The sequence below is a fragment of the Camellia sinensis genome, chromosome 6 (assembly GCF_055761805.1).
Source record: "Camellia sinensis isolate YWXY chromosome 6, ASM5576180v1, whole genome shotgun sequence".
In the NCBI taxonomy this organism is placed as follows: domain Eukaryota; kingdom Viridiplantae; phylum Streptophyta; class Magnoliopsida; order Ericales; family Theaceae; genus Camellia; species Camellia sinensis.
The window spans coordinates 189,395,301-189,409,608 of record NC_138966.1 but is presented as its reverse complement, the minus strand read 5'-3'; the positions used below and the strand labels follow the sequence as shown (position 1 = coordinate 189,409,608).

The following is a 14,308-nucleotide window of genomic DNA, read 5'->3' as shown; positions in this document are numbered from 1 at the left end:
ATCAGTGGAAATTGGGTCGTTATGTCTTGTTTTGAGTGTTCTATTTTGGTGTTGGCCTTGTACGCTTTACGTATTCATTTGGATGAGGGAAAAAATTTGTTATTACAATTGGTAAAGCGAAGACATGAAATTATTTTGTTTAGTGAAAACCAAGACATGAAAAAATGTGTTATTAGAATTGGTAATGCACCCATTTCCATGGCCCAGTTCATGTTCTTAGACTACATTTGTAGTTTCTAAATTATAATTTATAAATACATATATGACAGTTGGTATCTGTTGGTCGAGTGGTTCATTTAAGAGTTTGTTATTTCATATTCAAATAATTGTGAAAATACTCTATTCTATTTAATAGCTCTTCAATATAAATAACAACAACATAGGTGATATGTATTGGTTCAGTTGTTCATTTAAGAGTTAAAATGATCATGTCGGACCACGCCAAACTTTAGATGACGCATGTTTGTTGAAATAGAATCACATCAGATCAGTATTATTTATACTAAAGATGAACCTGTTTTATCTGTAAAGTGTATTCGTAAATTCTAAAAATCACTATTTTTACTAAATATTTGTTAGTAAGAAACAGCGGATGGCTTCGTCTATGTCCACTAGCACGTCAACAGGGCCACGACGCATGTGTGCTTGCGGCTATGGCCATTGTTTTGTTAAGATTTCCAGATCCCACAAAAATCCTGGTCATGCATATTATGTTTGTCCTCGGCCTGTGGTGAGTTGTGTAAAATATGTTATTTGAATCTCCATTTATTGGCAAAATTGAACTTCATTAGCTAACCACAGTTATGTTTATTGCTCATCAGCAATGTGTAAATTGGATTGGTTGGTGTGATGAATCAAGGAGACCGAGCCCCGACCATGACTCATCCCCAACCGAAGTCATGCAGTTACGGGCTGACATCGTGCAAATTTTTAATACCTTGCGTGTCATGAAAACGATTATTTCTGTGTTGTGCATAACGGTTATCATATTATTACTGCGCATGTAAAACGTTGTAACAACATCGCGTATGTACGTTGGATGCTTGTCTAACTAGTAACTGAAGTAACAAAACTGGACTACTGTAAATGCAACTTTCTATTTTTAGTTATGTTCTACTTTTCACCTACATTCCAGTTTAATTTTGCATATCATATGTGCCTCTGACATGTTGTCTATTTTCCGTTTCTAATTTATTTGTGTAAAATGTGTACACTACCTTCTACCGTAATTAGTTCAATGGCGGCAACACACTCCTCCCCTCGAACATCGTCGAAACATAAAGGTGTTAGACATTTGCCTACTGAAGGGTTGCCTGATTACATTGATCTTTCACATAAAGCAACTTGGGACAGTGTATCAACCGAAATTTTCTTAGAGTGTGTGCGGGAGCAAATTTTAGCGGGACGTAGGCTAGGTACAACTATCTCAGTTGCCGGGTATAAGGAAATTTCGGTGCAATTTGCTCAGCGCACAGGCAGATGTCATGACATGAAACAGTTCAAGAACAAGTACCTTGATTTGAAGAAAGAGTGGCAGGCTTGGAATAAATTGATGGACACCAGTAAGGGTGTAACTGGGATTGGGTTCGACAGGTCAACCGGGTTGTTCACCACGTCAGACAAATGGTGGGAAAATTTGAAATCAGTATGTATTGGAATATATATACTTGTACTTTATTGTTCAATTCATATTCGTAATTTATTTGGTTGTTTGTTACTTTACAACTTTAATTTGGGATTCTAATTGTTATTTTTCTCATTTGCAGACAAACAAGCCAGCGTACAAATTCAAGACAAAGCCATTGGAACATGAAGATTTGATGCATGCAACTGCGACTGGGAAGCATCATTGGACCCCCGGCGAGCAAGTTGTGGACATTGCTGACGGTGAATCTGATTCTGCTGACTCACCTGGTTACAGCCATTTACTGCGCCATATGAACCGGTTGTGGACTCACCACCACCCTCCCCCATTGTCCAGGTAGATGAAGCGGAGCCAGGGTCAAAGCGCAAGAAGGGGGCGAGTTCAAGTGGAAAGTCGAAGAAGCCGTCCACTGGCGCATCAGTGCTTGCAAACAGTTTCAACCATCTCTCCGAGGCTGTTCGTTCACAGAAGCACCTTACGATCAGGCATGGAACTGGTGCGTCTCAGAAGTATGGCATTGAGGCATGCATGCAGAGGATAATGGTTATACCCGACTTTCTCAATACGCCTCTTTTCCACTTTGCCTGCATTGCTTTGGAGAATGCAGATTACCGTGAGATACTAATGTGCATGCCTGATGATGGTAATGTGGTCGGTTGGCTTGCGGCATTGAAGGCCTCCAAAGGACTGTGAGAACTATGGGGATAATGGAAACAATTGTGGATGTTTGTGGACATGACTGGTGCTGTTTTTTTTTTTTTTTAATTTTTGCTTTTGGCTAGCTTCACTTATCAGTACTGTTAGTTAATATTAATGTTTTGGGTGAATGGATGCGGACGTAATGTCCAACATTTTATGCAGTATTGCTTCATTGATGCGTGGTTTGTGTTGACTATACCAGCATTCCTAACTACAATTGTTCAATTTCATTGACTGCATTCCTCTTTATGGTTTCTAGGAAAATGTGGATGTATGCATAGGTGTTTCCTGTCTACTATTTTGTGCAGTAGTTTATGCAATATGATAACACTACGTGGTCAACGTAATTAATCTTGTGAAGTGTGCATTGTAGGGTTCAACACTGTTGATATGTGGAATGGTGAATGTAGCAATCTGTATCGAAATAATGATGATTACATAATCGAGCAAGCAGAAGATCAAGAGGACCAACAGAATGATGTAACCGTTGAAGCAGCGCGACATACAATGGAATATTACGTAAAGTACATGGAGAAGATCCCATGTCGAACTTCAATTTTAATCGGTCATGCATGGATTCAAGAATTATTTGATGGACACTTGGGTAGGGGTGAAGAAAATTTGCATATGCCTCTATATGTGTTTAAAGCGTTATGTCATACATTACGACGAGATTTTGGTTTACGGGTACCTAAAAGACCTCATGGATTACACATTGAAGAAAGTGTTGCCATGTTCATACATACCTTGGCCGACTACCAAAATCGAAGCATTCAAGAGCGGTTTCAGCACTCGGGAGAAACGGTTTCTCGACATTTTCATGCAGTGTTGGATGCAATGAAGTTGTTCACTGAACAGCATTGCAAGCCCACCAGAGCTCAAACTAGTAGGCATCCCAAATTGCGTTCAAGAGGCAAATACATACCGTTCAAGGTAAGAATGCTGTAATTGTCGTTAAGAACACTTGTGTACAATGCGGTGTTCAATTAAATAGTTGTGATGTGTTCTATTATGGTAGAATTGTATAGGTGCGTTGGATGGAACTCACGTAGAAGTTGTGTTGCCTGTCCGTGATGCGGGCACATATTACGGCCGAAAAAGCTATCCAACCCAAAATATACTAGCTGTGGCAGACTTCGACATGTGCTTCATTTTTATTTCTTGCGGCTGGGATGGAAGCATACATGATAGTCGCATCTTTAAGGAAGTAATTGAAAATCAGCGTGCACCGTTTCCGCACCCACAAGAAGGTAACAAATTTCAGATTCACTACTAGTTGGGGTTCATGTCATGTGTATATAATTATTTTTTTATTTTATTTTATTTAACTATAGGTAAATACTACCTTGTGGATGCGGGATATCCAAACAAGAAGGGGTACCTGGCACCATTCAAAGGGTCTCGGTATCATCAAGCACAATTTCGGGAACATGGACAACCCGACAACCCGAGAGAGATGTTTAACGAAGTGCATGCGTCACTGAGGAGTGTAGTGGAAAGGACTTTTGGAGTGTGAAAATCTCGGTGGAAGTTCCTGCACAACATGCCGGACTATGATTTTGCGACGGTGCAAGTGCTGTTGGTCGGTGCATCAATGGCCTTACACAATTTTATTCGTAGACACGAGATAGCTGCCTTGGGCAACGACAGACATTATTTTGTTTCATCAGCCCCGGATGACATGCCCGACGTTCACGCTAGCGGACAAAATCTCGATGATGGGCTAATGGTTGGGGATACAGATGTGGATATGGCAAGAGTTCGTGTTCGCATACGCGACCATTTGTTTTATATACGTAGGTTGGGACTATTGTGAATATGCTCTTTTCGATGTGGAAATTTGTTTTGGAATGTGACCCACGTAGCAAGCTCTTGGACTTATGGAACTATTTGTAATGCACAATATACAAATAGCAGTATCAGTTATGTTTGTAATGTACTTATAAACTTTATTTAACTAGATCATCCTTTAGTTTCGTTCAATTTTGCACCTATTGGATGCCTTTGACCTTTGCCTCCCAGTCAAATTTCATGACAAGAATTGCATTTTTTTTTTTTGAAAATATTTTCATAAATTTTTTTGGTAATTTATTCAATTTTTGAGAAATTCAATAATTTTATAAGCTGATTTTTTTTTTATTTGTAGAAAAACATAGAAATTCATATTTAATTCTTAACAGATTTTGACAAAATGTTTTAAATTTTTTGTAAACATCAACTAAAGAAAAGAGTTCGCGGTTAAGACGAAAATATATTTCAATTTAATTTTTATTATTTATGATAATGAGACCGTACACATTAGAGTTGGAACAAAATTACTTTAAAAAAAAAATGCAAACAAAATAGTAACTTTTCCCCAAAATATTTTTATTTGGGGAAAAGTTGTTACTTGAAAAAAAAAATATTGAAAACAAAATAGTTGGAAAAGAAAAATAGTTCAAAACAGAAATTGGAAAAAAATTATTGGCAAAAAAAAAATTCAAACAAATGTAATTTACACAAAATTAATTTGGAAAAAAAGTAAATTTCGAATTTTTATTTGAAAAAGAAAATTAATTGACAACTAAATAATTGTTGAAAAATATGTATTTTTCAAAAAAAAAAAAAAATTATAAACTGGCCATTTTAATAAATTATAAATTTTAAAAGAATTATAAATTATATTAACGAGTCAGGTTTAATAAATGACTGAAGGTTTGTTCATATATATAATTAATTGTGTATAAGTTTTACATATATATTTATTTAATCTGTACATGTTAAAAATTACACTTCAATTAAAATAAATGACAATTCTTTTTATTTTTTTGTTACCCAGATTAGTTTTTTTATTTTTTTGTTACCCAAATTAGTTTTTGAAAAATGCTTGGGAGCACTAATTAGTGCTCCCACTAATTAGGTGGCAGTGGGTCCCGTCATTAATGATGTGATGTTTTGGTCTTAAAGTTGTGTTTTTTTTTTACTTTTTTAATGCATTAGTGTTATTAGTGGTGATATTTTTAATGGGATGAATCATTGTTGTTAGTTTTTTTTTTCTTTCAATAAAAAGTAACAATCCTTTTTTTTTTTCAATTAAAGGACAATAGGTACAGGTTTGTTTAATTTTTTTTTGTCAATTAACTTTTACAATTTGATTTGCAACTCAACTTTGACAAAACAACAAAGCTGACGTGCAGTCCGTGCGTTCACGTGAGGGATTTACCGAGCTAAGTTCAACGGCGGAAAGATTGGTTATGTAGAGGCGATTTGATAATTTAATAACAAAATATTATATCAAACACTCTCCAATACAATTATTTGAAAATATTTTCATTCAACTTTTCAATCATAAAAATTAAAATAACTTATTAAAATAATTAAATAACTAAAAAATTTATTAAAATAGTCCTTTCCAAAGGAAATCATATATACACTATGAGATACACTGTGAGAGAGAGAGAGAGGGGAAGACTTGGGCGTCATGCCTGACGTCGTCCCATTCACTGAAGAAGTTTTTGATTGGACACATATTGCCAACACGGTGCTCACAGTGCCAAACGGTGTTGAATGTGTACGTGGGCACAAATGTTGGCACACAAATTTATATTTATTTATATTGAGTAATTAAAAATTATAAAAAAATATAATAAATTATTATTAGTGGGCGGTATGATTATGTACATTAATAATTTTTTTATTCATTGAACGATCATACGTGGAAGGTTAGTTATTATTATTATTATTATTTTGTTAAAATAATTAAAAAAAAATTGAGATTTCTAATTAAGGTCAAGTTTAGCATGTCTTAAAAAAGACAAAAAGTCACTATCTTATTTAAGTCACATCATTTTATTTAAGTCACATCACCTCTCTAACGCATCACTTCAAAACCAATCCAAACCGAACCCAACTCATATTTCATAAAAAGTCAAAAAGTACACTTATTTAGATTATCCCAAACAACTCCTAAATCTTTATGATTCTATTTTAATGATGTGAAATGATAAGTGTCAATTTTTAATTTATCACATCTTTAATTATATAGATTTTATTTTGCTATCACATCATTAAAGATATAATTGAAAATGATGAAATGAAAATGAATAATGTTATATGTACTAATTAATATACACACTAATGTACTAACGATGATGTAGCATCATTTATATAATTTTTTGTATTTATAACTTGTATAATTAATATAATTAATAATAATATCATAATACTTGTACGGGGAAGAAATAATTCTCCTCGTATAATCCTGTTGACCAAGTCCACGCTCCTCCGTACGACGTCGCTTTGTCACCTGAAAACACAAACGTGAGCTAGCCGGCGGGTGTGTGCCGGAAACCTCTCCGATGCCTAAGTCAGAAAACTTGACAAATAGACAAAGCTCTAAGTTCTCAAAAAGATTGTGTTCAATTACCTCCTCCAAGGTGATGCTTGTGAGCTTTTATAAGTTTCTCGTGGCACAATCCTAGTAGGACTTGCACTTCTCCATGCAGAGTCCTCCTAGGATTCATTCTCCTAAGGATAATGCTTATCCTTTTACACCCTCCCCCACTGCTCAAACCAAGTGGGATGGTTTTCTTTACGGCCGAACTTCCTTTTGACCGAAGTAAACTTGGCTATACCGAGCCACCGAAGGCCGAACTATCCTTAGCTCGGTCTTCTCCTCCAACTCTTTACTTCGGCTGCCCTGTTCGACCTTGATGCGCTTAGATCAAACTTCCAAGTAACAAGTTCGGACCGACCTAACCAATATAAGTCACGACCGGACTAATTCCGACACCGGCCTTCTTAGAACATACTGCGACCGGACTAACTCTGAGACCGGCCTAACTGTGAATTGCCTCCAGACCGGAGTAATTTTACTCTACCTCGGGCTGAAGTAACGATCTCTTCTTGAACCGGAGTAATTTCGTCTCCTTGGGCCGAAGTAGCTTTGTCTTCCCAAGGCCGGAGTAATTTTGCCCTTCTGGGCCGGAGTATTCTGTATGGCCTTTTTACCTAGTCCACTGCGTTTTGGGCCTCAAAACCAAACCCGAAGTTCGGCCCAATTTTCCCAAAAATTACCCTCTCAATTGCCCCTTAATTCCATCTGTGCAACATGATTGGGATTACCAGCCTTCTGGCCGAACTAGAGTTTGTCATGCTTTTTCAGTCGAGCTAAAAAAAAAAAAAACCCTTTAGCCTTTCCAGCCGAGCTAAAAACCCTTCAGCCTTTCCAGCCGAGCTAAGTTTACCTCGGGTATCACTATGTCCGGTCAAAACGTCTCTTCAATCACAGCGACTGTAACGCTTCCAATTCCAGTGACACGTGGCTAGCTCTGATAAGCTGTGGCCAACTGTCACGCCGTCCTTCAGAATTTTTGTACTGTTCCCGCTCCTTTTTGCCGCCTTTTTCTCTCTCCCCTTTACACAAAACAGCCCTTTCGATTCTGGAATCATTTACTCTGTTGTTTTCATCTTCTTCTCTCTCTGTGCCTCTGCTTCTCCAGCCTCTGAGCCTCCTGAATCTGTGTTCTTCGTTGGTTCCGTTGCTCCTGTCCTCTGCTTCATCTTTTCCTGGTAAGCAATCCTTTTTCCTTTCCTTTGTTTTGCTTTCATATTTCGTTTTCCATGCTCTGCTTGCTTTTGCAAAACATTTTTCTTCTATCTCTGATTTGCTTTAGTACTTTCTATGAAGAAACCAGTAGAACTTGTATGTGTATGTCATATACCCTAGAGAAAAAATTTCGATTTTGATCCAGAATCACGTCCCGACCGAACTTGGATACTGTTTGTGTCATGTATGTGAATAGATTCAGAACATAACCGGACTAGAACTTGTAGGAATATCAGCAGTTTCTTTTGACCCACTCTAGCCAAGATAGGATCACCGAACAAGCTTGCTCATACCGAACTAGGTACTTCGGTCTATAACCGAGCTTGGATTTTGGGGCCAAGCCGGCTTTCTCAGTTCTTAAACCGAACTCAGAAAGCCGCCCCTAAGAGCTCAACCGAAGTAATTTTCCTCATACTGTAACCGTTTTAGGCCTTGGGACTAGTCCAGCTTTCTTAGTTTTTTAGACCGAACTTAGAAAGCTGCCCCTAGACGTTAAACCGGTCTAATGTGCTCAAAACCGTGCTAACAAACATTCTGAAGAGCCGAGGTAGAACCAGCCCACTAAGCCGAAGTAGGATTTGTATATCTTGCTTATAATTTGTAGCGCGGTCCAATCGATCTGTGCTTAACCCCTTTGTTTTCTACCTTGCAGACTTAGGTTGCCCAGACACTCCTGCGTGTGCTCAACCGAGCTACTGAGCCAAATTTTTGTACCGAAATAATTTATTCGTAATTTATACAACAAATGGGTAAGTATAGATATTTAGTCGAAACCCCTGGTGGTATGGCCGAATTTAGGCAGGACTACCAGATTCCTGATGATGTCCAACTGGTATTGGCCAAAAAAGATGCTACCCCTTGGAACAATGAAGGCTTTGTGCCTTTTACCCTTCAATCCATGATAGAGACCGGACTACGGTTTCCTGTCCAACCGCTAATCTGCGAATTTCTTAGACAGACTAGGTTATGTCCCACCCAACTATCCACCAATACATACCGTATTATAATGGGGATAGCCGCATTAAACCACCAAACCGGACTGAATCTTGGTCTAGCCGAGATCTTTCATCAATACTCTATCGGCTCAAAGAATGCTAGGTGGGTCTACTACCTTAGAATTCGCCGCCGCCGAGAGAAGATAATCAAGCACACTCCGGACAAAGATCTTAACGATGACGATTTCTTTTGGGTCTCTGGGAACTTTGAGGATTTTCGAGCTCAAATTCCTGGCCGACCCATAAATTGGAAAATGGGAGAGCCTGGTAATTTTACTTCGGTCTTCTACTTTGTAAGTTATCTCGGTTGTTTAGTCTGTTAGCCGAACTAACACTTCTCTCTTTTTTGCAGATTTTGCCCATCTCCATTCCCTGTACAGCTATCCTAACCTCGGAGTCTTGCGAGCCGCTTTTCGGGTTAAAGAAAGGGATTGGGCCAAGCTTCTAAATTTCGAACCGACCTACCGTTACAGCGGTCGACGGAAAGCAAAGGTGACTGACTTCCTTCTTGAAGAGGCACCGGAACCGGACCCAACTTTGCCCGAGATAAGACTTGTCCCTCTAACCGCAGAAGAAGAGATGGCGAAAAGGAGCAGGGTCAGGGCCCTTCTAACCGAAACAGCTAGGCCCGAAGTGGCGCCTCCCAGCCAACCGCAACCTGCTGTTGTCGCCCTTCCTTCCCAACAGCCATCCTCTTCCCGCCGAACCAAACGCGCCCGAACTTCCGAACCCGAACGAGTTCTGATTGATGAAGAAACTCCTACTCAGCCGAGCTTGCCACCGAGCCCCCAACCGGAGTCTTCCGACCGAACTATCGGCTGTTGGGCACCGAAACTAACTTTCAACGACCGAGTCATTCTAGACACAGACTCGGTCGTTGCTGAGAAAGACCACCTGTTGGCCATCAACCTGGCCAAGAGCGTGTGTCTGCCCAAAGATATGGAACACCACCAGAAACAGTTAACCACCGAGCTGAAGTCCATCCGGTCAGCCACTAAATCAATGATTCTGGTAAGTAACTTCGGTCGCATTTCTGTTCTTCTACTCAACTTTTTCTTCGGCTAAATTGAGGTTGTTGCTTTGTCAGGCCATCCAGAAAAACCAAATCACCCACAGGAAAGTATTGGAGCTAAGGAAAGTGACTAGGCAAGCAGCGGCCGAGGCAGAGGTGAAATCGGCCGAACTAGAAGAAGCTCGCAAGGAACTGGCCGAACTCCGGGGTGAGGTCGGCCGACTGACCGGAATGGTTAGTTCGGCCGAAGCTGAAAAACAAAAGACTGCCATAATTCTGAAGGACAAGTACTTGCGCGAGTTGCTAAAACTTGAACGAAAGAAGGATGCCGAAATAAAGGAGAAGGTAAAAGAGGCTGACAAGCAGGGTTTCAAGAGGGCAGAGGATGCTTACGCCCTACAATGCAATGCTGCCAAGGATCTCTTCTTTAAGTGCGGCTGGAGGGGAGCCGTTGAGAAGCTCGGTCATGATCCTCAGACCGAGGTTTTCAACCCTCCAGCCTACTTTATACCGAACTCCTTGATGGAATATGCCACGGCCATGCAACAGCAGTTCCTTGAGGGCTCAGATGATGAAGATTCTGATGAAGACTCTGCCCATGGAGATACTTCGATTGTGAATGTGGATCAGATAGATCGGCCCGAGTCCAGAGTGGAAGATCTGACTATTGCACAGCCAAGTGAAACTGCGGCTCCGGTCGATACTACTGTTGTGACTGAAGGAGTCCTACCGCCAGAGACCGGTCTTCCAGCTGACACTGATGCGGTTCTCGACGCTGAAATTGATGAACTTTTCTCTTGATTTTTTACTTTTTCTCCTTTGTAACCGAATTAAGCTCCCTTGTAATGACTTCTTTTTGAATGAAAAATTTTACGTCTCTTATTCCGGTTATTGTGTGTATGCTTGTGTTTGTAATGTCTTCTATTACGCCAAGTGTTATTTCGGTTTTTGGTTGGTTAAACTATACTTACCAGCCAACCACTCTTTTAGCCGACATAATTACTTCGGCTAAGGAGTATTAAGTGTTGGTTTAATCCAGCCAATCACTCTTCAGCCTTATACTTACTTCGGCTGAAGAGAAACAAGAGTTGGTTTATTCCAGCCAACCACCCTTCAGTCTTACACTTCGGCTGAAGAGTAACAAGTGTTGGTTTATTCCAGCCAACCACTCTTCAGCCATACACTTACTTCGGCTGAAGAGTAACAAGAGTTGGTTTATTTCAGCCAACCACCCTTCAGTCTTACACTTCGGCTGAAGAGTAACAAGTGTTGGTTTATTCCAGCCAACCACTCTTCAGCCATACACTTACTTCGGCTGAAGAGTAACAAGAGTTGGTTTATTTCAGCCAACCACTCTTCAGCCTTGCACTTACTTCGGCTGAAGAGTAACAAGTGTTGGTTTATTCCAGCCAACCACTCTTCAGCCTCACACTTACTTCGGCTGAAGAGTAAAAGTGTTGGTTTATTCCAGCCAACCACTCTTCCGCCTTACACTTACTTCGGCTGAAGAGTAACAGGTGTTGGTTTATTCCAGCCAACCACTCTTCAGCCTTACACTTACTTCGGCTGAAGAGTAACAAAAGTTGGTTTATTTCAGCCAACCACTCTTCAGCCTTGCACTTACTTCGGCTGAAGAGTAACAAGTGTTGGTTTATTCCAGCCAACCACTCTTCAGCCTCACACTTACTTCGGCTGAAGAGTAAAAGTGTTGGTTTATTCCAGCCAACCACTCTTCCGCCTTACACTTACTTCGGCTGAAGAGTAACAGGTGTTGGTTTATTCCAGCCAACCACTCTTCAGCCTTACACTTACTTCGGCTGAAGAGTAACAAGTGTTGGTTTATTCCAGCCAACAATTGAAGTTAGTTTTTCCAGCTAACTTCGAGTGTTTGGTTATTCCGACCGAATGTCCTGCAGCCTGGATCCTTATCCTGGGCTTAGGAAGGGTGTTGGTTTAATCCAGCCAACCTCTAAGTTTGTTTTTCTGGCTAACTTAGAATGGAATGTTTGCAATATACTCAAGTCTAGCTAACTTTTACAAAGAGTAATCTGTGCTAAAAAGAATCTCATTTTATTGAAGGAAGAGAAAATTACATAATGTTTGAAGGATAAAAGCTAAAAGTAAAATATCTTGAGATTGGCCGTATTCCATGGCCTAGGAATTGCCTTGCCATCCTTGTCTTCTAGGTGGTATGCCCCTTTGCCTGCTAACCCAATCACCTTATAAGGACCTTCCCAATTTGGGCCTAACTTGCCGTCTCCTGGGACCAAGGTGTTTCCCATTACTTTGCGCAGTACCCAATCGCCAATTTTGAATTGTCTTGGATGAACCTTTTTGCTGTATTTTTTGATTAACTCTCGTTGGTATGAGGCGATGTGGACCAATGCTTTTTCTCTTCTTTCTTCTGCAAGGTAGAGTTCTAAGGCTATGGCTTCTCCATTTAAGTCTGGATCAAAATTTTCGCTTCGAATTGTGGGGAGGCCAACTTCTAGTGGGATCACTGCTTCCATTCCATATGCTAAGGAGAATGGTGTTTCTCCTGTTGATCGCCGAGGTGTGGTGCGGTAGGCCCATAAAACATGAGGAAGTTCATCTGCCCATTTGCCTTTTGCCTTCTCTAGCCTTTTCTTTAGTCCATCCAAGACGACTTTATTTGATGCTTCTGCTTGCCCATTTGCTTGGGGATATGCCGGTGTGGAATTGTAGAACTCTATCTTGTGCTCTTCACAAAAGCTTCTAAAGATCCTGCCGTCGAACTGAGTTCCATTGTCTGAGATCAGTGCTTTTGGTATGCCAAACCGAGTGATAATATTCTGCCAAACAAACTTCTTCACATCCTTCTCTTTGATTGACGCCAATGCTTCTGCTTCCACCCACTTTGTGAAGTAGTCTGTTGCTGCGAGAAAGAATTTTCTGCCTCCGGGTGCTGTTGGAAGTGGTCCTACTATGTCTAAGCCCCACATTGCGAAAGGCCATGGGCTAGTTAAAAGTAGGAGTTCTCTTGCTGGTTGATGTATTTGGTGCGCGAATTTCTGGCATTTTTCACACTTCTTCACATATTTTTCTGAGTCTGCTTGCATATATGGCCACCAATATCCTTGCGAAATAGCCCTGTAGGCGAGCGACCTTCCCCCTTGATGACTTCCACATACCCCTTCATGTATTTCGAATAGGAAGGCTTCTACTTTGCTGGGATGAACGCACTTGAGGTAAGGCCCAGAGAATGACTTCTTGTATAATGCCAAAGATGGAGATAGCCAAAATCGCTGCGACTTTGCCCTTATTTTGTTGGCTTCTTTTTTCTCTGCTGGTAGGATGCCGTCTTTTAGGAACAGGATGATGGGATCCATCCATGAAGGGCCTAATTCAGTGCAATATACTTCTTCTGCTTCGGGGTCTTCTATACTTGGTCTTGGTAAGAAGTCGATGAGTAATGGATGAGGGATCGATGTATCTGCCATTGAGGCCAGGCCTGCTAGCTCGTCCGCTCGGCTGTTTTCCTCCCTGCCAATTTGTTCTATCCTTACCACATCAAACTTCTTGATCTCTGTTCTGACTAACTCTTGGTACTTGGCCATTCTGTCGTCCTTTGCTTCGTATTCGCCCGAAATTTGGTTTACCACCAGCAGAGAGTCACTGTATACCATTAGTTCGGCTGCTTTCATGAAGTGTGCTGACTTGAGTCCTGCGATAAGCGCCTCATACTCTGCTTCATTGTTGGATGCTGGGAAGCCAAGGTTGATTGCTTGCTCTATAACCAGGCCGTCTGGAGAGATGAGGACTATGCCAAGCCCTGCACCATGTCGGTTGGATGCTCCATCCACAAAGAGCTTCCACATCTCTCCAACAAATAGTTTCCAGCATGTGGAAGGGTCAGACGATGCCGTGGGGTCAAGGATGGTGTTTTCTTCAAAGTCCATATTGGCTGTCTGCCCTTCGTCCTCTGTTTGGACTGCTGGTGAGCCTTCGTTTGGCTCCTCCTTGTCGTCCTTAATGTGGTCTGCCTTTGTGCTTGATGGACTACTTTCCACTAGGGGTTGCGCCATTCCGGCGTCAACTTCCGTCCTTAGTTCGGTTGATGGGCTATCTTTCACTAGGGGTTGTGCTATTCCGGCGTCAACTTCCGTCCCTAGTTCGGTTGAGTCAGTCAGGTCGACTGGGCAGATATGATGACTTCCAGGAGTAAACTCTGCGACGAAGTCTGCCAAAGATTGAGCTTTTATTGCGGTCTTCGGTTGGAACTTGATATCGAATTGTCCCAACTCTACTGCCCATTTCAAAATTCGCCCACTGAAGTTCGCCCTTTCAAACAGAGCTTTTAATGGAAAGGCCGTGAGGACGACTATGGTGTGGGCATGAAAGTAGTGCGC

At 40.9% G+C, this 14,308-nt stretch overlaps 1 protein-coding gene across 1 annotated transcript; it reads left to right on the top strand.

Annotated features, from left to right (window-relative positions):
- Nucleotides 1-1,237: 1,237 nt before the first annotated feature.
- Nucleotides 1,238-2,338, top strand: LOC145793920 (uncharacterized). Its single transcript, XM_082876823.1, has 3 exons — nt 1,238-1,645; nt 1,767-1,868; nt 1,922-2,338. The coding sequence occupies exons 1-3, from the start codon at nt 1,238-1,240 to the stop codon at nt 2,336-2,338; spliced, it is 927 nt and encodes a 308-aa protein (XP_082732949.1).
- The last annotated feature ends 11,970 nt before the right edge of the window (nt 2,339-14,308 follow it).